Here is a 23,297-nt window from a genome sequence, read left to right as displayed (position 1 = left end):
ATCATAGATGTGGTTGTAAGGGCAAAGAAATGACTCAGTGTTAGATTTCTGTGTCTTTGTGTTCAATGCAAAAAGTGTGAGACTGAGAATGTGTTTTTATTTGTGTAGATCTGGGCTTAGCGTTTGCTCTTTCGGTGTCAAGTCTCACTAACTGAGCGTTATTGCTCATTTAAGTGTGTAAGTACAACTTTCCCTCCTGGCATTAAAATGCATCCTGGATGTGTTTGCTGCACAGAGTCAGTGACTCAGAGAGAAAAATAGACATGAATCACTACAAATGACTGCACATATGATAAGTGTAGAGTCTGCGTGGGGTCAGAGGATGTTAGCTGAAGAGATGGTATCTAAACTGTCCCGAGGATGTCTTGCATTCATTAATGCTCAGGAATTTGGACACGTGTCCTCAAAGCACCTCTGAATGTGTGTGTGTTTTTTGTTTTTATTTTTCCTCCAAATTAATTGCATTTTTGAGGACCCAAGCATGCCCCAAATCTCGCAGAATTTTCAGTCCTGGTTAAAATGTAAGTATGAGAGTTGTTTGGTCAATGGGTGTGGTAATGTGGAAGTGGGAGGGGCAAATGAAAATGTAAAAAAAAAAATATTTGGTGATGTTTTTTAAGTGTTTCACGTACATGAACAGAAATTGGTACCTGGTTAATCATGTCAGGACACTCAAAACAAATCAATGAAGACTTTGGCCTCAATCCTCCAGGAAGGTGGCCACTTTGGATTGAATGGCCCTTTTTGGTGATTTCAAACGTGGTATTTGAACGGACTCGCCCTCCTTGAGCTTTACTGCAATCATCTTTTTTGTATTCAGAGCTAAGGACACATACTTAGTGTGAGCCACTCGTGATTGGATGTCTCAGGACGGATGTAAACACAAGGTCTGAATGGCATCTTGGCTGCAGAAGGAAAAAAAAAAAAGTCTTTTGACATTCCTGCTGCCTTTATTGTTCTAACTTTCCCCATTACCTCCTTCACAGGATGTTGTCAGCACATGTGCATCTGGCCTTTGTCCGGCCTATTATTAGATGCTAGGAATTATTACTGCTTCAGTGGCTGAAACAGTTTTTCAACAGGCAGGTTTCTGGGGATGTAAATGTATCTCCTGCGTGGTCTTTACACAGAACTCAGCACCTGGGCTCAGAGCAGCCACACCCTCTGAAGACACTGAAGTCATGCTCTGAATATTTTTCCTGGGTATTTTTTGGGGGGGGGGGGGGGGGGGTAGCAAAGACATTGTCTAACTCTGAAAAATGCTGAACAACTACATACTTAGTTAGTAAACTTGGCTTGAAGTTAAGCTGAAGCGCTGATGTTGTGTCTGATAAAGAAGCGACTTTTTTTGTTCGCTGAACAAAAACCACTTGTTCTTTTCTGTTACTCAATTAGCGTAATGATTGTGAAGGAACCACATGTTTGCATGTGTTCATGTTTCTCTCTCTCTCCTGTTCTTTCTCTCTCTGTGTGCTTGTTTGTTTTTGTGACCTTTTTCTGGTATAAATACTAACCTTGTGAAGACTGGTGGTCCTCATGGTCCTACTGAGGCAGAACTTATTTTCTGTTATTGCTTATTGGTTAAGATAAGTGGTAAGATGAGAATTGTGGTTCGGGGTAAGGTTAGAGATAAGGACATAGTTAGCTGGTCCAAAGGAATGGAATTCAATGCACTATGTTTCCATGATGTTAGAAAGGAATTATTTGGAATTCATGTAGTAGTAGTTTGACTAAAATTCTACTGACCTGAACTATAACATCCTGATAATGTGATTGGGAGTCCAATTACAACTCTGTGTGTGTTTAACCAAAACTTCTCCCATTTGCGATACGCATGCTACATAGTTTACAGATCCCCGAGTTTGACCCAGAAATAATAGAAGTAGTCAGCACATAGAGCAACAGTGCTAACCACTACATTACCATGCCACCACAAAATATGTCTTGATAACACACCGGAGCCATAGTTGTCATAACTCCTCTTCAAATGCTGTAATGTTATAAAAACCCTCAGTGAACGTTATCAGGGCTTTACCGTTCACTTGTGTGTAACTGTACCTGCTCACTACACTACTGCTTTTGTTGAGCTCTGCGTTTGTTTGGAGAATGTCATTAAACTGCGACCAAAATGGAGAAAATGTTAATATTCTGTTAACTAAAGGTCAGTGTGTGTAAGTGCGTACGCCCTGCAGCATCTCAGAGCCGAGAATGTTGCTGAATTTTACACCATTTGAGACCAAATCTTTTAAAGTTAGTAACACATTTTTTCCTGTGACGTGACAAAGTCAGAAGAGTTAGTTTTAGAATAGTTTTATCACTTTAAAAATGTTCGCTTTATATATTTGTACAGTAGAAAGGTTTGTCTGTGTCAACTGGCAAATGCCTAATACTTACTTACATTACTAACAAGGTGAAAGGGGGCGTATATACATGTTGATACACTTCATGCAATAAATCAATTCCCCACTAGTGTAAGTGCATGGAAACATACTGAGGACAGTGCGTTTATGACATCACTAACAAGAATAGCCCTGTTTGAGTATGTGTGTGTGTGTGTGTGTGTGTGTGTAAACGGAAATTCTGCACATGATCTTAGACCTTTAGGCTGCTGAGCTCAATGATGTGCTGTTAAGTTAAAGCTCTTCCTATTTAAAGAGTGTATACATACTATATACTGCTCATGCATGTGCAGACACACACACACACACACACACACACAAAAACAGACAGCTTTATTGTTCAAGAAACCCCGCCTACTGTCTCTGCTCCTCACGCATTCAACAACACACCCATGGAGAGAGATAGAGAGAGAGAGAGAGAGATAGAGATAGAGATAGAGAGAGAGAGAGAGAGAGAGAGAGAGAGAGAGAGAGAGAGAGAGGTTAAGTTACAGTTAAGGTTAGGCAAATGGTTATGGGAAGTCTCCAGGAAATGGCTTCAAGTGTACAGTTCCCAAAGGTGAGCTGTGACAGCGCGCGTGTGTTCATCAAAGTGACATGTGAAACACTATCATTAATCCCTCACTACAGTGACAAAAAGAAAAACAAAAGGACTTAAACTCTCACACTCTCTGTCCAAATTAAATGAAAGTGGGGGGGAGAACATACTCAAAAACTACATGTACTTCCTTGATTATTTCTTGTTGTGATCATTGTGTTATTTGTCTTTTATCCACTGAAATCCACAAGATAACATCCTTGTTATTAAAAATATACAGTTTCTCAGACTCATTGACTCTGGCTGTCTGATATGCAAGTATACCTTTGAGGTGATCAAGACAGAACCATTAAAGTTTGTGTGCCAGAGGTGGGAAATTTGGTAAAAAGCTGGTTTAGCCCACAACTGTGCACCATATACGTTGTCCGAAACTTGCTGTGGACAGTTTGGTGTGTTTGTATTTATTCTTCCCGCTCTGCATGTGCCTACATACTGTAGATGGGTCTGAATTTGATGGTTTGATCACTGTGTTGTACAGAAGGATTCAAAAAAGGCAATAAAAAAAATATTTATTTGCTTAGTTAAAGCCAGACATAAAAATTGCCCAATTTGATCCTATAAAGCGGTCGTGTTTAAAAGCTATGATTTGATTTATAATACTTAATGGTGTGAAGACACATTTGACAGTTTTACTGCTTGTCTCTGCAGTTGGTGTGGGTTCATACCAAACACGTAGTTCTCCCTGTGCTGCTGTTTTTGACACAGAAACACAGTTTTGCTGAATTGACCTGACCAACCCTTAACTCTACCTCCGTCACGCTCCCATCCCGCTCTGTAAGACATCCACGCGTCTCATGCTCTCTCTCTTCTTGTGCAGACAAAACTGGCTAAAGCCTAAGCGGATGTGTATTCAGACTTGAAAGGCCTTACACTTTTAAAGACCATCCATGAAATAGCAGCTGTCATATCATCACTTGCTTGTTTCAACAACCAGCTCCGCAGCCTTACCCACCACTTCCTCACCTCATTTCACAGACTGACAGTGTGTGGAAGGCAGGGTCGCGATGACAGATGCTACTGTGTACATTTGTGTGTCTGTTGCCTCTTTAAGACTTTTTTTTCTGGCATAAACACTGACCTTGTCAGGACCAGTAGTCCAACCTGGTCCTAATGAGCTGACTAGTATGGTTAGGGATAACGGTTTAGTTCGGCTGTCCAAATCAATGTAAATCAATGCAGAGTCCTTAAAAGGATAGCTGTGCGAACCTATGTGTGTGTGTGTGTGTGTACATATTTATTACCTCTTTGGGATAATGACTGGAATAAACACTGACTTTGACACTGAGACCAAAATCTGGTCATAATGAGGCAGAACCTCATTTCTAAGGAACTGGTGTAGTTTAGGACTAAGATCATGGTTAGGCATTACCTGGTTATGGTTAAGGTAATGTATAACATTTTGTCTGAGCTGTTCCAAATGAAGTCCAGTGTCCCAAGAAGAATCACTGCACAAATCTGTGTGTGTGTGTGTGTGTGTGTGTGTTAGATTAATACCTTGTACCACCTTTTTGTAACACCATCTGCATCTAATTCTGCCCGAGTCGTTCCACAGGTGTAACAAAACTGAACAATATATGACATAATAAACCAGGAAAAAATATTCACATAAAATGATTGTCTTTGATGGACACCAGCCAGTGATTTAGCAGTATTCACTGTGCAGAGTAAAACTACATTACCAATATAATGTGATTAAAGTATCTGGTTATTGCAAACAGCATGCAGTTCATTATCATTGAGATATGAACAAATTGCTTTCCCAAGGCATTGTTGAAATCCCGGGTATGACTGACATATATATAACTGGAGACATAAAAACACATGCGTCAAAAGTAAAAGCATTACATTTTATGCAAACAAGAATGTCATTCACCTGAGGCAACAGTGGGGATTTGCCAAACAGGAAGTTCAGTATTCCTCTACAGTACATCAAAAACTCATAATTGCATTTACTTGAATCCCTCTTGACTCCAAGATTGCAGTTACAAACAAAGTGAGAGGTGGCAGCAATGAATACATTTTTATCAGTGAGCAGTTTCCAAAACAAGCTCAGTATCTGGAACAGACGGATCAACATGGACGCAGCAAACATAACAAATGGGTTTTTTTGACCTTGATTCATCTTTTTTGTTACTTCTCAACCTGATATTGTTTTCACACAAGAGAAAATCTTATATGCCTTTAATTTCCTCCAGTGTCTCTGTATGTCTGAATCATCATGAAAACACACTCACTGAGAACCAAAACAATGAGCTGCAAAATTGATAAGATGGGTGTTGATTCTCAGTCCATTCAGTATTAGTATAAACTTAATTTAATTCAATATTAGTACCAAAATATTGCTATAAGTCGAAGCACAAGTAGTGTGTGAGTGGTAGCTTGTATGGTTTAATATACACACACAGAGGTGTTTGTAGCCTATACTTTATATCACACTGCAATGATTAAGCTGTGTTCATACAAACATTTACTGCACACCTGCCAACCAGAACCAGAAACAAGTATTTGTTGAGGCAATGAGAGAAAAATTAACTTATAATTCACTGTGTAAATCTGAGGTCAGGACATTACATTAAATTAGGCATTGTGCTTGAATTATGAGCTACTTCATTTCAAACGCTAACTGTTGTAAACAATAAAACGCCACCTTTAACAATGACCTCCGTAATAAACGTCTCCGGATTACACGTTTCCGACAGTGTCACAGGAAAACAAAACATCCTCAGCCTCATTATGACAAGGCTGTTGTATTCGATTCTCTGAGTTAATGATCACTGCACAAAATACAGTATAAGCCACCTCATAGGCTACAATACGGAACACTAAACCCAGGAATATGTGGTGGTGTTGGGGAGCATTTTAAAGTACAGTTTTATACTTCAGCAATTCTGATTTGACCTAGTTTTTTTCCCACACTGCCCCCTATCTCAGTCACACATACTGTACTTCTTCTGAGGACACTGCATTGACTTTCATTCAGTTCCTGAGAAATGAGGTTCTGCCTCATCAGGACCAGGTTTTGGTCTCCATGACGACAACCGGTCCTGACAACGTCAGCGTTTATGCCAGAAAAGTGACAGAAACAGTACTTTAGTAAGTTATGAGTTGTTTATTTGTCTTTTACTCTAGCATTACTTGTCCAGACTGCATCTAAACTGTGAGGTGCAGATGTGAACACACAGGTAGATTGGAGATTGGCTCAGACAGGCAGTTGCTAATGGGAGCAAACATTTTTAATATCGGACGATCACATTTGTGAGAAGCTTAAAGTGATAAAAATACAACTGTGAAGTTCTTCTGAACATCCAGGTCTTTTTTTTTTTAGCAGTAGAATCCACTTCTGAAACTGTTCACCCGTGCTTCTTGTTGTTTTATGCCACTGTGACATTCTTGTCAAAGTCAAAATAATGTGAAAACATCAACAAAGTTAATGCCGTCTGTTCCTCGCGTATTGCTCACTGAGCGTCTGCACACATGCAGGATGGAGCCAGGTCTGTTTGCCTGACAAAGAGTATGAGAACAACCAATAGGTGTGCCCGCCCTGTCTCTGAACTGCTCTGTGAGGTGATGTTACAGGTTTAGGCTACAGCTATAGTACTCAATACACATTAAAAATGCAATAATGCTGCTCTTTCACTACACATGAAGCCACAAATGAGGGTCACGTGGGGGCGCTGGTTCCATTCCCAGCAGATATAAGGCTAATGGCGGGCTACACCCTGGACAGGTCACCAGTCCATCACATAGAGACAAACGACCGTCCACTCTCTAATTCACACCCATGGTCAATTTATAGTGTCCAATTTGCCTAATTCCCAAATGTGCCTGTTTTTCTGACTGTGGGAGAAAATTGGAGGTACTAATCACCACATCAACCGTGTGGCTAAACCTTGTGGAGGCAGCAGATTCATCTGGATAGCTGTTTATTTCTTCTTTTTGTGAGAACAACATTTGTTACACAGCTGGAGAATTATGTCTTTGAGATGACTCGGAACACTCTCATTGAGAGTTAATACTCTCATAGTTCAGAAATGGTCTAAAATGACTGTATGGGACTAATATTGGTATCGGTAGAGACTCGAGTTTGTCATATTGGCGTTGGGCACAAAAACGAGGCATCGTCCCATCCCTTCAAAGAATACAAGAACACACAAAGGAGGGTGAAATGAATGCGTGAACTCGACACTGGAGTGGAATGTGCAATTGCGTGTGAATGCGTGGAATGTTAGACAAACGCGGACCCTTGTTTGAGTATGAACGGTACTCTGGGCATGTACACACATGCGAAAATGCAAATGTGCTGTTTGTGGATGCGGAATGCAGCAGTCGGTGTGACCTGGCTACTGAAGTGCAAATCACCAACATTAATAGAAATTAAATTAATTAAACCAATTAAATAATTAATGTAGTTGTGCATTAGTTAATGTTGTTGTGTTTCCCTATTTGCACATCAGGGCCACCATACCTGACCCTTAATTGCGAGGCTATAAAAATGGAGTCCACAGGAGGCGCTATTCTCTCAGGTCACTTGATTTACATAATTTTAAAAAGTCATTATGGAGTTATTGATCAATAATCCCCCACTTAATCCTGTCTACGCTGTAGCTTTAATAGCAGATTATGATCCATTTATAAACTGTGACTCACCACTGACTGGCGTGAACCTCGTGTTTTCATTAATAACACACTGCACTCAGGCTTGTTAAGGATAATAACTATAATGGCTCTTGTTGTCTTCTCCAAACTTGGAATGAACATTGCAACACACACACACGCACACGCACACTGGACCACCCCGCCCCAGTCCCGCCCAACGGCCCGACCCCACGGAGAACAGGCAGGCAGACAGACAGACAGCGGATCATGTGACACAAACTCTGAGACTCACTCAGAAAGAAAGAGACACTGAGAGTAAAAGAGCCATCGATCACTGGAGCTTCTTTTTTTTGTTGTCGTTTTGTTGTTGTTGTTGTTGTTGTTTCCTGAGCCTGGTCTCAGTGACACAGCGGAGACTCCTGCGTCACTTTTCCATTTACTGGGCTTTTATCAGCGAGGCTGCCTTCAAACGACCGTGTCTGCTTCAGGAATAGACCGCGTCCTCCATCTGTGAAGTAAGTCTGACGCTGGGATCTCTGACACACACTGTGGCACCTCTTATTTTATGTCGGATGGTCTGTGGTGACGCTTTAATCTGCTGTTTTTTTTATATATGTTTGTATGTTGTTGTTTTAAATTGAGGTTTGCTGTAATAAGAAGACTTCATTATGGGGAAGAGAAGTCATTGCTGTGGGTTAAATTTAACGAGATTAAACTGGTAGTGAGTAATTAATAATGAATTAGATAATTGGGCCGTGCGTGTGTGTGTGTGAAACTCAACATTAACACATTTATTTAATTCGATCTGGTAAAAGGCGACTTGACGAATAATTATCTTAAAGTCGCTGATTATGATCATTATTATTGGTTAGTGGTAAAAACGAGAGAGAAAAGTGGTCAAAAGTAAATCATTGGATTTTTATATAATTCATTGTTGATAGGAGACTTCTTTTATTGTCTTATTTTGTCCAATATGTAACTTTCTCAGTTTAAAATAATATAAATCATTAATAATGACAATAACCCATGCCAGAAATATTGACTATACGACTGTAAATCCACATGGATTGACTGACTGAAAAGTAAACTGAAACTAGTGCTTGATTAAAGAGTGAGGGGCTGTTCCTCAGTGTCACAGCATGAGTGCAGTGTAATACAGTGTGTTTGACAGGTGTGTGTGTGTGTGTGTGTGTGTGAGAGAGACAGAGAGTGTCAGATTGAGCAAACACTGAGTCACACCTGAGCGTCTCTGTCTGTCCTCTCATTCAATTCACCTCTGACAATACACATCTCTTTCTCTGTGTTTCTCTGTCTCTCCCTGTTTCCTGTGCTTTGTTTCAAGGCTGAGGCTTGCGTCACACATTCCACTTGGCCTATGAAGCCCTTATCCTGTTTAGAGCCTGGAGTGAGAGAGAAAGAGGGGGAAAGGAGGGAGGAAAGAGAGGGATGTGGATGTGGGGGGTGGACGATTGTGGAATGAGGGCGATCTTTCTCTCTAACTCTCTCTCCCTCTGCTGCTCTGGGTCTTACTTAATACTCTGCTCCAGTCCAGAAAAGTTCTTTTAAAAGAAGAAAGAAAAGTTGAGTTGACCTCTTTTATTAAAGCACGACACAGACACACACACACACGCCCCGACTACCCCACCCATCCCACCCACCCCTACACCTCTTTTCCTGAATCAACATGCTGATGTTATCTGGTGGAACAAAATGCGCAAGAGTGTGTGTACACAGACGCAGACACACAAACACACACAGGCACACACACACTTCTCAAAGGGCAGGTCCAAAAGAACATTAGGGCTAAACATTAAACTCCTGGATGCTGAAGAGTCGGTGCTCCTCCATTAGAAGTTAAGGAAATTAGAACACGGTTGTACACAGACAGCCATAAACTTAAAAAGCTGTGACTCGTTACGCAAGTTCACACGCGTGCCAGTGCACATATGCACGCACACAGTCGTGTAAAAGTGCACACACACACACACACACATACACAGTGTGTCTGTTACTGCTCTTAAACCACTGGATTGAGCCACTGTGACAGTGTAGCTCTTTCTTACCACATCCCCCCCCCCCCATGTTTGAGGTTCATTGAAGTTTTGTCATATTTTGGTTGAAACCCACTTCATTTTCTTCCCCGGTTCTGTCTCTGCCTTGTTCTTTCCACTTCCATTTTTACATAGTTTGGTCAGAGCGGCTGTTTTCTTTGCCCTCTTTCTCTCCTTCCATTCCCCCCCTCTGTCCTTTCATTCTTATGGTAGGGAGGTTCAGTGTGTTGGAGGGGGGGTCGGACAGGAAACCGCAGGTCCCCTGCAGCAGCACCCCCCATTTGGCTTCACTCTCCTCCTCCTCCTCCTCCTCCTGCTCCTTCTCTTCTTCTTTACACCCCGACCCATCACGCAGTGTGGAAATAATAACAGTCAGACTAAACTCTGAGGGCTTCCGGGGCTTCCGCTTCTCTCTCTCTCTCTCTCTGGCAGTTTCTCTTGTTCTCTCCTTCCCCTCTGTCGTCTGGAAAGCCTCAGAACTCTGCTTTCTGTGACATGTTCGGGTTGAGGTGCGTGCACATAATGTCTGCGTCTTTTGTCAGGTTTAGAGCCTTGTGTCAGCTCTCCGGTGTGTTTTTAAATGTGCGTAACCATGTGTGGGTGACGGTGGATTCTGTTTCCTCTCCCCTTCTGATGGCCCCCTTCGGCTTCTCCATGGGGTCTGCAGGCCTGCAGCCTCGCAGTCTGCTGTGGAGGAGTGAGGAGAGACTCAGAGCAAGTATGTGTGTGTGTGTGTGTGTTTGGAGATGGTAGGAGTGGGCTAGGCAACCTTTTAGATGAGGGGAAAAGGAAGCCAAAACAAGAGGACGGGGGGTGGGGGGGGCTTCAGCAGGGGCCTTAAAGTGAGAGAGGTCAAAGTCAGAGCATGTGACATGTTATTAGCGGAGTAGGAAGTGAGGCAAGGGGTTGAAATAAGAGAGTAGGGAGGTACACTTGGGGTAAGAGACTGAAAGAATGGGTAGATGGCAACTGAAGGGTTGTAGAGTGATGAGAGCTTTTACTGGAAGACAACTCAGGAATAAGGGACATTTAAATGCTGGAATACTAGTTTCCCACCTTGATGAGTCATGTAATTGGGATCTTAAATTAGGTTAAGATTAGTTCACTCCCTAAGGGGTGTAAAAAAAAAAAAATACAATGTTGTCATGAATTTCTGCTCAGGAAGCTATGAAGTGTGTTCATGCCTTATAGTGTATGACAGTGGGGACCGACCAACTGCTTACACTGACACGGTAAAAGAGGAGATTCAGAGAGAGAAGTAAAAAAGAAGAGACAGAGAAGTGAGGGCTGTTAGTGTTAAAAATGTGTGTGTGTGTGTGTGTGTCTGTTGCGGCATGTTTTTGGACAAGGCTGTTGTCTGGAGGTTTCTGGTCTCTCTGGTGATCTCATCTTCTCCAGCCTGTTGCTATTAGGCTGCGTGTGTGTGTGTGTGTGTGTGTGTGTGTGTGTGTGTGTGTGTGTGTGTGTGTGTTAATGTGTGTGCGCATGTTTTTGCGTGTGCAAACCCCCGTTTGTGTCTGTGTATTTTTAAGCGTGTGTGCGTGTCTGTAATAATTCAGTCCTCTCGTGATTTAGTGTGTGTATTCTGTTGAGCGAGCAGAAACTCAGTGTGCAGCTGCGAGTGTGTGTGTGTGTGTGTGTGCGTGTGCGTGTGTGTGTGTGTGGTTGAGTCAGTGGCGAGCAACTCAAAGCCACAATATTTTCCCCTTCAGTCATGTTGTTTTATATCATTCATAGAGAGGCAGAGAAAATGAGTGCGAGGTTTAGATAAATACAGTAGTAAAGATGTGAGTGATTGTCGAGCAGCGAGTGTGGAAGAAGTGTAGAGGAAGATGTGGAGGCCAAGATTACAGAGAGCAAGACAGAGAGAGTGTGATGAGGGACGTGTTTGCTGAGTGGGTTGGGGTAGAGTACACAGTAGCTCCTCTGACCTAGAAGGACAATATTTGCAGCCTACACTTGACATGCACAAACACACACACACCCACATGTAGTGCGTAGGGAGAAACAACACATGTATGGCTACTTATTCACCACATACATGCGGTTCTCACTGGTTCTTCTGCCTCAAAGTTTGTCTGCCCTTGGGAGTCCTCGCTCTTTTATGTGCTCTGATGAAGCAGAGGTGAAGCAGCCGTCTGATCTCTTCCTCGCACAAATCAGTTTGACCACTTACTTTATTGATTTTGTTGACCAGGCAATATTTTCCTTTATCTAAGACACAAAACCGTCCATTTTCACCACTGAGATTGTGATCATCGTATTAATTTTTTGGGGGCAAGCAATTAATTTACCCATAAATGCAGCTCTAGATGCAATTTAGATAGAGACGAAATAAATAAGCTCCAGCTGCAGGTTGACTGGAAGCTCCTGAGGCTGTATGGTCTGTGGTGTGGTACTCCACACAAGATGTTGAACTCCTATTCAATTAATTTTCCTGCAATTCCATTTTCTCCAAATCACTGTATTCATTTTATTATGATCCAGCCCAAGGGGAAAATTTGGTCAAATGTTGCCTGATTACTCTCCTCTCTTCATTTCCCTGCGTGGTAAACCGCCATGTATTTTACACGGCGGTTTACCATGACAAATAAATAAAAAATAATTAAGACGGTCGTTTAGTCTCTGTGTTTGTCCTGCGATGGACAGTGTGTACCCCGCCCTTGGGCCTGTGTCAGCCAGGTTTGGGACCAGCAGCCCTGTGACCCTCAACTGGAGGAAGAAAAACAGCATAAATGATTTGCCAATTGCTACTGTCTAACCCAGATTACTGGAAGCATTTGTCAGATTGCCTCCTCCTGCCTTCTCACATGAGCTCACTTGGGCATTAACTGGAGATTAAACTAGAGAACTGGCTGGAGAATCTCCACAGAATCTCTGGGGGCGACTTCTGCGAACATCTTCATTCACACATACAGCCTCTCAGGAGAATCCACAGAGTTCAGTGCGTGTGTGTGAATGCAGCTTACGCAGCGCGTCTTGTCTCGGATGGCATAAATCAACGTCACCTCCTTGTTACCAGGAGAGACAGAGACAATACCTCATGTCAGGTGAAGTCTGACTGGAATTGTGTGTTCCCATGACTACTTTTGTTCCTTCGAGGACTTTCATGTATGCTGAATGCGGCCGGGGTTTTTTCATTTTCTGTGAGAAATGACGTCAGATAACAGACAGTCTAAAAGCTATTATGGCATTTTCCTCGGCATGTCAGCATGCAATATTTCTACACGTGAGATAAACAAGTCACTCAAGCCTCATGTGCTGTGTAGTCAAAATTTTTTTTGGAATAATTCAATGACTCAACCAAAACATCTTTTTTTTCATATTTTCATTGATTTTTAGGTATAGTGCTTTTTCATCCTGGCTATGCACCACATTATCAAAATCATATGTTTGACGACAGTATGACAACCTGTAATGTCAATTACATTTTAATGTACAGTATGCATCCACAATTCCAATCTTATTTCATTATCTGTTTATACACCAACCTCGACTTACAGGTGTTCAAAGAAAAACACTTTCTCCAGGCATATATTACTGACTTATGATCTGATAGGAACAAAGAACTTTTTTTTTGTTTTCATGTTGAGTTTGTGCTTCATAACTGCACTGATCGTCACCTCTGTGTGTGGATCACAGCCACAATAGAATAAATGCTTGACCTCAAGTTGAACTACGGCACAATAAAAACCCGGATTAGAAAAAACACACACCCTCAAAGACATGTGTACACAGACACACAGTCCTCGCCCCCCAACACACACACACACATATACAGTCCCCACCTGCCTTCAGTCTCTTTGTTTCTTCAGAGCCGAGTGAAGGGTGAGGTTTTAGTTCACACCCTTCCTGACCCTGCAAGTAAGCATCCTGCTCTTCGATTGGTTCACTCCTCATATGGACTGTGTGTGTGTGAGTGTGTGTGTGTGTGTGTGTGTGTGCGCGCGTGTGCGTGTGCATGCATGTGCGACTAGGGCGTGACGGCCTCTGTTCCTGCCATTTGTTAATAATTAAAGGCTAACTTGTCTCCAGCTTGTGGACTTTAATCAGCTCTCTCTCTCTCTCTCTCTCTCTCTCACACTCTCACACACACACACACACACACACACACACACACACACACACTCCCTTAGGGTACATTCTTTGACAGTTTGTGTTGCCTTAATGCTCTGGTGATCTCACATGCGCTCTCCCTCCCTCTCTCTCTCTCTCTCTCTCTCTCTCACACACACACACACACACACACACACACACACACATAGATATAAACACACTCATTCTAACCCTAACCCTCTCAAAAGTCATCGTCGCTGCACCTGGTTATTCAAAGACGCAGGTAACTGGAACCACCTTTGAAATCTCCCTCACTTTTGATCCAAATACCTGACAGGCCTCTCAGTATGTGTCAGTGAGAGTGTGTGCATATGACCTTATCTGGGATAAACACTGACCTTGTCAGGACCTGTAGTCCTCATAGGGACCAAAACTTGGTCCTAATATGGCAGAATCTCAATTGCTCTGGTTAAGCACTGTGCAGTGTTATAAATTCTTGGTCATTTTCTTTGGTTTATTGTTGGTTGTTTTCTCCTAAAAGAAAGTATCTTCCAGAGTATCTTGCAGTTCCAGATAACACCCAATGCTTAATGCATGACCTGAAAAAATGTGAGATGGACAAGATTGGTTAACAGATTGGATGTGTGAGAAATCGGAGCCTTCTGTGGAAATAGTGAAAGAAGAGAGGAGGAGCAGGTGTGTCAATTCAGACACAAAAAAAACCCCATTTATGTGGCTTTGGTCTGAGACACTCCCTTGTTTTAAGGTGATGAGTTTTAATCACTTCACAAGGTGTGTGTTTGCATGCAAGTAGCAAAAACTACAAAAACATGAACTTCCCTTCGACTAAATTCACAATTATGAAGCTGTTACACCATGATCACATTACAGTCCTCCAGTTTTTCTTAAAAACCTTTCAATCTAGATTTCTGCCTTACTTTACTGGAACCTTTACTTTACTTACCTCTGCTGGCCAAGAGTGCGTTTGGCCTGTAAATGCATTGTTTTGTTTGACATTGTGTATTAACATTGGTGTGGTGGTGTTTTCCTCTGCAGGAGCCTGCCCTGTGCAGCCATGCTGATGTATGATTACCCTCTAAAGACAGACATGGAGACGGTAAGGCATGTGTGTGTGTGTGTTTTTGTGTAAATGTGTTTTGAGTGCTCTCATCATGTCCGGGCATGTTTCTGATACCATACAGTATCTCTGACCTACAACACACACGCACACACACGCACACACACACACGCACACACTCCTGCTCTGTGTCTAGACAGAGTGGTTCCCACATTCCGTGTCTTCCTGGACAAACAGGCTGCTGTACAGTGGATATTTGCATACAATACACACACACATCCAGGCACCATTCTAATGAACACATGAACATCACACTCTGAGACATAACAGTTACCTGCTCGCAAACTGAAATGTGTGTAAGATTGTTTGTGTGACAGAAAACATGTTTTCCCTGTTATTGAATGCAGCAGAGACATTTTTTTAACTCTTTTGTCCTCTGTCACCGCTTCCTCCTTCTATATCCTCTCTTTCTCTCTCACTCACAGTCATTCTACTCCTCATTGGTGAAAACCCCAGAGCCGTACAGAGTCATCTTCCCCCATCCCGCCCCCCTCTACCACACACACATGCATGCCTTCAGCCAGTCCCACACCCCCAGCAACCCCACACACACCCAGCTAGAGCCAGTGGACCTGTCTCTCAGCAAACGCTCCTCCTCCGGCTCGGCGTCCTCCTCCCCTCCCTGCTCCATCGCTTCCTCTCCGGCCTCCTCGCGCAGCTCCCCATCTTCACCTCACAGCATGGCGAGCCGCGCCTCCCCCCGCTGTTCCCCTCCACACTCCCAGCTTCGCTCATCTCCTTCCCACGCCGTCCAGCCGCACACACCCTCACTTCCCTACACCACCATGGTGGCTCCGCTCATCAGCTTGGGTTCGGGGGTCATCCAGGGGTCAGGGGTCATGGTGTCTCCAGTCACGATGCCAATGTCCGTCCTCTACCAACCAGCTCTCCACCTGCACCAGTCGATAATGGTGAGCCCGCCCGTCAGCTGTGACGACGGCCATCATCGAAGAAGAGAGCACAAAACAGGTGAGATCTCATTTGTCAACATGTCAACTTCTATGGACTTCAGATTAAATTTATTACAGTAACACACTGTTAAATTATGGATACAAAATAATGAAAAACAAAACAAAACAGGAGTTAACTCTGGATTGACAACTGCACGACACTGATGTACAAGGAAAGGAAGAAATACTTTTTTCTGTTTTTCTTTCTTCCTTGTTTTTCTTTTGTTTTCACAAAGACACACAAAGGTCACCATATCTATTGTCTGTGAAAGGGACAAATACTGCTGAAGAATGGCAAAATAAACATGTAACTGTGAGGTACATTTTATCTGGTATCTCTTAAAAAAATACCTTTTTTATCATGAAACATTTTATGTGTAGCAGTAAGAGTCCCACCAGCAATTTAGAGTTTATATATATATATATATATATATATATATACATATATATATATATATACATATATATATATATATATATAAATATATATATTACACTAGATCAAAGATTCTTACAAACACAGTTTTAATACACTGAAAAGAATATACCTGTAACTTATTTAATCTTAGTGTTAATAACTGGTTGTTAGGAACTGAATTCTTTTTACTAATTATTTCTGAGAAGAAAACAATCAACCAATAAATATCTATAAGAAAAAAGCTGAATTCTAAGTATAAAATGTTAATTTAAGTAATGAGGAAAAAAAGTCTGAATTCTCAGATTAAATGGTCTGAATTCTGAAGTCTGAAAAATTGTTTTTCCATCTTCTCAGTTCACTCTGTCAAGTCCCATGAGCTGAGAGGCGATGCCCACGACCTGCACAAGCCAATCAAAACAGAGCCGTGCCCTGAGCTCATCCATGACCCGCACAGCAGCCATGAGATGAAACCGTCCGTCATCAGGATACCACATGAATACGAGTAAGAACCACATCGGCAACACACGCGTACAGATTATGAAAGAATGTTTCACAAGTGTCACCGTCTGCTGCAGAGCTTCCCCTTTGACTTTATATGGAAGTGGTGGTCAAAGGCTGGTTCATCCATTTTTATTCCCGCCGTAATATGTTGTTTAACAAAAGAAAAAGTGCCACGAAGAAGGCTGGGTATCATTTAAATATGCAGTACTCTCAGTTTATCTACTCTCAGGTCTTTGTTGGTAATTTTGTTTTTAAAACAAGGCAGTAATTCCTGAGAAATAATGACGTACTTACTCACTGATATTTGTCTCCAGTGTTATCACTAGTAATGTAGTATGAAACTTACCTTTAGACGAGCTTCCCAAACTCTAACAGAGGTTCAAGAAAACTTCTAAGGCCCGTGTTTATATTTGTGGCGGTTGCCAGTTATTTATACATAAATTATGCAAAAGAGCAACTAGAACAAGGAAACGTGATAATTATGTAAAACGGAAATGCTATAATAGTGTTTTTATTTATGGTGTATATGTAAAATCCACACCGGACTGAGGCAGAAAAGGTTCTTCTAAAGTCGGTTTTTTTTAAAAGTCCGGTCTGAGGCCCGTTTTCAATAACCTCCACAGTCCACACCTTGTGATTTACTGCTGTATGTAAAACAAGACCATGTATGGCTGGATCACGACATGTCAATTGTTGTGAAACTCCAGCGCAGCAGTTTACACAATAATGATATCATTGCACATGTTTGCATTCTGCCTGTGGTCAGCTGGTTTCAGGCTTTTATCTGTTTGCTCATCAGCTAAACTGGACATTGCTCCAACGCTTTACTAAGAAACCGGCAGGTCAAAGTCTCCTTACTGTTCACTCTGGTTAGCGAGTCAGACATTTGCATTCATGCATACACGTCTTCAGGACAGAGACCGGGATTAATTGGACCATGTCTGGTTCAACGTGCGTTAAATGCCACACAGTTCTCTTCTCTGCTTTGTCTTATCATAAAAACATTGAACAAACACTGGGATAATGTGCACGGTGGCAGAAACGAGTCAGTCTGTCTGCACTCAGCTACCTCGCCTTTTTCCTACATGTGGGCACGCAGATGTTAACTTAAAAAAAGATAAGAGATAAGTAACAAATTTAACACTGGACCGGTAACAGAGCTGTTAAATATAAACACAGTTTTTACATATTGACTTGACACATGACTTGATTCCTCTGTGTGGTCTTTTATTTTCTTATTTGCACTCTTACGTCTCATTACAGCTTTTAAATGCTTATTCATATTTCCTACACTCGCGTTCATATCAGTCATCTTGTTCCTGTCACCTCCTACATTCCTCTTGCATCTCTGCTTTCTTCTTCCTCCTTCCTTTGCTTGGCACTTCATTTATTTTTTTTAGAGCTCATTGTCCGGCATCATTCATTCCTTTTCTGCTCCTGCCCCTTCCCTTCCTTGCTTCCTGTACCTCCGCTCCTTCCTCCTCCTCGTCCTCACCTCACCTCACGTATGCCATGTTTCATCTTCTGCAGAGTCACAGTGTTTCCTCAATGAAATGAAAGCAGGTCAGTTAAAGATGTAATAGTCAGAGAATGTTGCCCGTTAGTTCCTGTGCAAATAAAGTGCATTACATTTTGTTACCCCACCCACCCACACACACACACACACACACACACACACACACATACAAAAACACATACACAATAGCTGTTAGGCGAAACCATGAAACAAGTGGGTGTGTCTTTCATCACTCATCCTTTCAAAACACAGTCACTGAACAATGTAAATAGTCTTTATATGTATATCGCAGGTTGTGCAAGTGTGTAAACATGTATGATTGTGTGTGTGTGTGTGTGTGTGTGTGTGTGTGTTTGTTGCCTCTTTAGGGCCTTTTCTGGCATGAACACTGACCTGGTCAGTACTAGTAGTCCTCATGTAGACCAAAACCTGGTCCCTTCTGGTCATTTCTGAGGATCTGGTCAAGATTTGTGGTTATGTTATGGTTAGGGTTAGGCATTAACTGGTTATGGTTAATGTTGGAGATAACGCTTTGTATAGACTGTCCAAGGGAATGGAAGTTAATGCTTAGTCTTTAAAAGAAAGCTGTGTGTGTGTGTGTGTGTGGGGGATTTTCTGCACATTCCTCTGTGCAGAACTGATGTGAGAGATTTGTATTTCAACACTCGACACCTGCTCCCAACTGCCACTTACACACATCCACACATGCATTAACTCACACACACTTTAATGAACACTCTAAAAGTGCAGAACGATAGCTCCTTTTTCTCCTTCTGTTCCTTTTTTTTTTTTTACTTTCAAACACTTCTCTTTCAAACACAATTGCTTCTCTCTTCAAGTCACTTCTATTCTTTTGTCTCCGATGGTTGAGGGTGAACTGTGTTAGAAACCTAATCTTCTTGGGCCTATTGAACTTGCGTGTGTGACTAGAAAGATTGTTGCAAAGTTGCTTCTACCATTACACAAATCTTTTTTTCACATCTTATTTCTCTGATATTCGGCGACGCGGCACTGAATGATTCATATCGAGTTCCATTGAGTGAATAGTTGAAGGGTGAAATAACGACAACAAGAATGCAGGGGGTGACGGGAGAAAGCTAAGGCGTGGCAGACTGGAAAAGGCGGGAGATATTTTTCAACGTCACAACGGGTAAAAGTTGTTATTGCGTCGGAGAGAAGCTGCAGCCAAATTAAACCCACTGAACATTCAGAATTCAACTTCCTGAAAGAGGCAACTGCTGCGTGACACCAACACCCTCTGCAGGTGAAGCAAATGAAAGAGTCTTGAGTTCTTCCACCACGACAGAACAAAGGAATTATACACTTTTGTCGCAGAACATTAACATTCAATTTTAAATGATGTGTTAAAAACTATAATGTGACCGTCAAAAGTGTTCTTGTATGTTCTGGCTTCATGAGGCCATGTAACATTCAAGTGTGTGAAAGTAATTGTATCTGTATACAATACCAATGTTACCTGTTTTACATGACTTAACCGTGTGCATAGTTTTTACTTTTTTTAATTTGTGTTAATAAATGATCGATCTTATAACATTACATTTATGCCGAGTCACAAGCCGAGGTCCTCAGTGAAAGACCTGCGGTGGTGAGGTGTCTTAGTGAGAGAACCCCATCTGTGGAATAACCTACTAAACCTGAGGAGATCTGTGTGACCAGCTCATTTCCTCTCTCAAATCCCCTTAAAAGACACATGTTAAGGGGATTTTATCACTGAAAACAATCTAATGCTTTTGTGGTGAATAATCTTTCTGGTTCTTATTTGATTGCTTTTGTTGTTTTGCTTTTTACTGCTGTTGTTTTCCTTTATTATGAGTCCTGTAAAACACTTTATAACTGTATTATTATTATTATTTGAATTATTATAATGATCATCTATATTATTATAATTCAAATATAGGAAACAGTAACAGCATTTTCACTTAACGTCTTTTCTCTCTCTCTCTCTCTCTCAGGGGAAACAATCCATCAGTAATAGTTCATTCAGGATCAAAGCATCCTCTCCCTGCTGAATCTCCTGACTCACTGAAAAAGCGAAGGATTCATCGCTGCGACTTCACCAACTGCAACAAAGTGTACACAAAGAGCTCCCACCTCAAAGCACACCGCAGGACACACACCGGTGAGAGTTTGTGATTCACACACATCTGCAACTGTGTTTTCTCTTATTTATGGAGACTTTCCTTTTTTTTTGAACCTCTTAATTGACGACAATTTTCTCTCTTGGTTCAGGTGAGAAACCATACAAGTGCATGTGGGAAGGCTGCACGTGGAAGTTCGCCCGTTCAGACGAACTGACGCGACACTTCCGCAAGCACACAGGCGTCAAGCCGTTCCAGTGTCCCGACTGTGAACGCAGCTTCTCCCGCTCTGACCACCTGGCTCTGCACAAGAAACGCCACCTCCTGGTGTGAAGCGGCTCTGGGGGACACTTGAAACAAACATAAATAAATAAATTAAAACTCAATGCTGGTTTATATATTGGACTGTACCACTTTGACTTTTTTTTTTAAGAGCTGGCCTTAAAAATTGGACTCTGATAGGGAGGGGACTGTTCTTCAGGCTCCAGGTTTAGACCCTTTCCCCTCATTTGCCTGAATAATGAGCTGGTGTCATCACATTTATCATCAGTCCATCCTGAAATTGTTAGGATGTCATACCAGAACTCTCATCAGCTTCAGAAGGTCCTACGTTTTTGTTTTTTTTTGCAGCAAAGAGGCAGCAGCATCTCAGCCGGCCTGAGACCAGCGACCTCTTGTGGCCATGGAACCAAACTGCATAGGCACCTGCTTTGAAGCCACACAGCATGCTCAAGCTTTTTTCCGGCACCATCAGCTCTCATTTCTGTGCATGCTTTCAAGTACAGTTGTGGACTTGGACACACACACACACACACACACACTTATATATAAACACTTGCTAGCTAGTAAAAAATAATGTGAAACTTTTCAGAATGTATCATATCACACCTACTGTGCATTGTGTCGTACACATCGTACTCCGGCTTTCTTTTCTCCAACACACAGCTACCTGTGACATAGTGCTAGTGCTAACTCCTCCGTCATGGACCGACCACACACCTCATCTGCCTGTACCAACTTAAATTATGAAGTGTCAAGAAATACAAAGTAAACAAAACAAAACAAAAGCAGGTAGCTAATGCTTGCTTATTCTTGTACATATAATGTTAACAGCGCACACACAGTAGAATACATGCACTTAATGAAAGCAGCTCAGCCCTGTGTGCTTTTGGTATTTGGGTTGAAAAGAAAATGGGCACTGGGGGTCTCATTCATTATCAGAGTGAAGTGTTTTCTTTTTTGTTTTTTTATGTTTTCATTCAGAAATGTGAACATTGCTGCACAGGGGCATTATTGTGTTAGTGAGGAAAAGACATCACTCGGTTGGTTTAAGGGTAGAAGCAATGAAACGTCTTGTGTCTTACCAATGTTTTATATCAAAGTGTATGTATCTATGGATTATTGTTTTGGTTTGTGTTGTGATACCATGGTAGCCTTTTTATTGTATACATGACACTTTTATATGGGAAAAAATACAAAGTGCAAAGCAGGGAAATTTGCTCATTATTAATTGTTGTTGTTTTTTCAGGAGCAGGTGTTTTATTCCAACAATTTAGGATATCGTTTTTGAAAGAAGAAAATGGCGTTCAATTCCACAGTGCTTAGTACTGCAATACAACTGTATGATTCCAGTCAAAGGCTGTAAAATAGCAAATCACCACTTTAGAGGAAGATTTTTTGCCTACAGCGTATTTGTACATCTCTAAAGTGCACTTTATATGCAATCACATACACACATTACATGTCTATGTGTGTGCGTATACACATATGTAAACATTATATCCAGACAAACAAACATCCCTGACACCAAATGTCTCCATTCAAAGAAAAACTGCTGGTCAGTTTTTATCAGAAATCATCCAACAGTTTTTTGTTTTTTTAATGTAAAGTCACTGCGAGGAGTGATTTTTTTTTTTTACACACAAACAAAACACACAGAATGTAGCGGCTCCACTATCTGCGTTTGCTCCTGGATACTCAGTTTTTGCTTGTAAATGTTTTTGTATCTGCAAATATAAGTTGTAATATCTATATATCTATATATATATGTATATATATGTGTGTATGTATGTATATACAGTATGTATGCATGCATACATATATAATAATTATTAGACTGAAAGGGCTATTAAAGGTTTTTACTAAGCATGATTTTGATACTCATAATATTGGATATTCTACATTTCTATAATGTGTCTGTAATAAAAAACCTATTTCTTAATCTATTGGCTATTCAAAGGGAACGTGTTAAACTGTGAACATATAACTGTACAGGTCTATCTGCGATTTTGCATTTATTTTAAAACAGAATATTCAAACCACTTAATAAACTTATTGATATTATTTGTCGTATGCACTCTTTCTTGTCTGTGTGACTGCTGAAACATTTATCATATTGTCCTTTTGCAGATTAGCTGGTAATTATTTCACAATTACTATATTTTGACGATTGCTTTTCATTTAAGTTGATGTGAAGTATATACTGTACATTTTAATTTTTACATTTAACTTTTGTAATGTAGGTTTGACTTTTGCTTATATTTACTTAACTAGTGTATGCCATTACAGGAGGTCCACGTTTATGTCGTTTTATTATATTAATTAAACTCAATATAATGTATTCTTTGTTTTACAGCAGAATGTTTACCACCACCTTTACAAAAATAGAGTAATTGATTCAACAGAAAAGCAGAATTGATGACAATGATTGTCCTTTGAAAGCGATCACACTGAGTGATGCAAAAGTATGATTGAGCCCACACAGGTTAACCCTATTCTTCGTCAATTGATTAATGACGACGAAAAACCTAAAAGAAGAAAAGCAGTTTGCTTAGGAAATTCCAACAAAAAACAGGGCTCGTCCGGGATTTGAACCCGGGACCTCTCGCACCCTAAGCGAGAATCATACCCCTAGACCAACGAGCCGACTTGTTAAAATCAGGACCGCCAATTGATTTAAGTATCTACATAACGAA

The 23,297-nt window shown here is 41.3% G+C and overlaps 1 protein-coding gene and 1 non-coding gene across 3 annotated transcripts; one reads left to right on the top strand and one right to left on the bottom strand.

Annotated features, from left to right (window-relative positions):
* The first annotated feature begins 7,841 nt into the window (after positions 1-7,841).
* klf3 (Kruppel like factor 3 (basic)) lies at positions 7,842-22,665 on the top strand. 2 transcript variants are annotated; one of them, XM_058640865.1, is made up of 6 exons: positions 7,842-8,108; positions 14,757-14,817; positions 15,264-15,807; positions 16,561-16,708; positions 20,197-20,363; positions 20,474-22,665. In XM_058640865.1, the coding sequence occupies exons 2-6, from the start codon at positions 14,776-14,778 to the stop codon at positions 20,653-20,655; spliced, it is 1,083 nt and encodes a 360-aa protein (XP_058496848.1). In that variant the 5' UTR covers positions 7,842-8,108; positions 14,757-14,775; the 3' UTR covers positions 20,656-22,665. The 2 variants fall into 2 exon arrangements, with proteins under 2 accessions (XP_058496848.1, XP_058496847.1); XM_058640864.1 differs by lacking the exon at positions 7,842-8,108 and adding an exon at positions 10,090-10,153.
* Positions 22,666-23,175: 510 nt separating this feature from the next.
* Positions 23,176-23,247, bottom strand: trnap-agg (transfer RNA proline (anticodon AGG)). The gene has a single exon. It is a non-coding gene; the product is annotated as a tRNA-Pro (tRNA).
* Positions 23,248-23,297: the final 50 nt, after the last annotated feature.

This window comes from Solea solea, chromosome 10, assembly GCF_958295425.1.
Source record: "Solea solea chromosome 10, fSolSol10.1, whole genome shotgun sequence".
Taxonomy (NCBI): domain Eukaryota; kingdom Metazoa; phylum Chordata; class Actinopteri; order Pleuronectiformes; family Soleidae; genus Solea; species Solea solea.
This window is presented reverse-complemented; position numbering and strand designations above follow the sequence as displayed.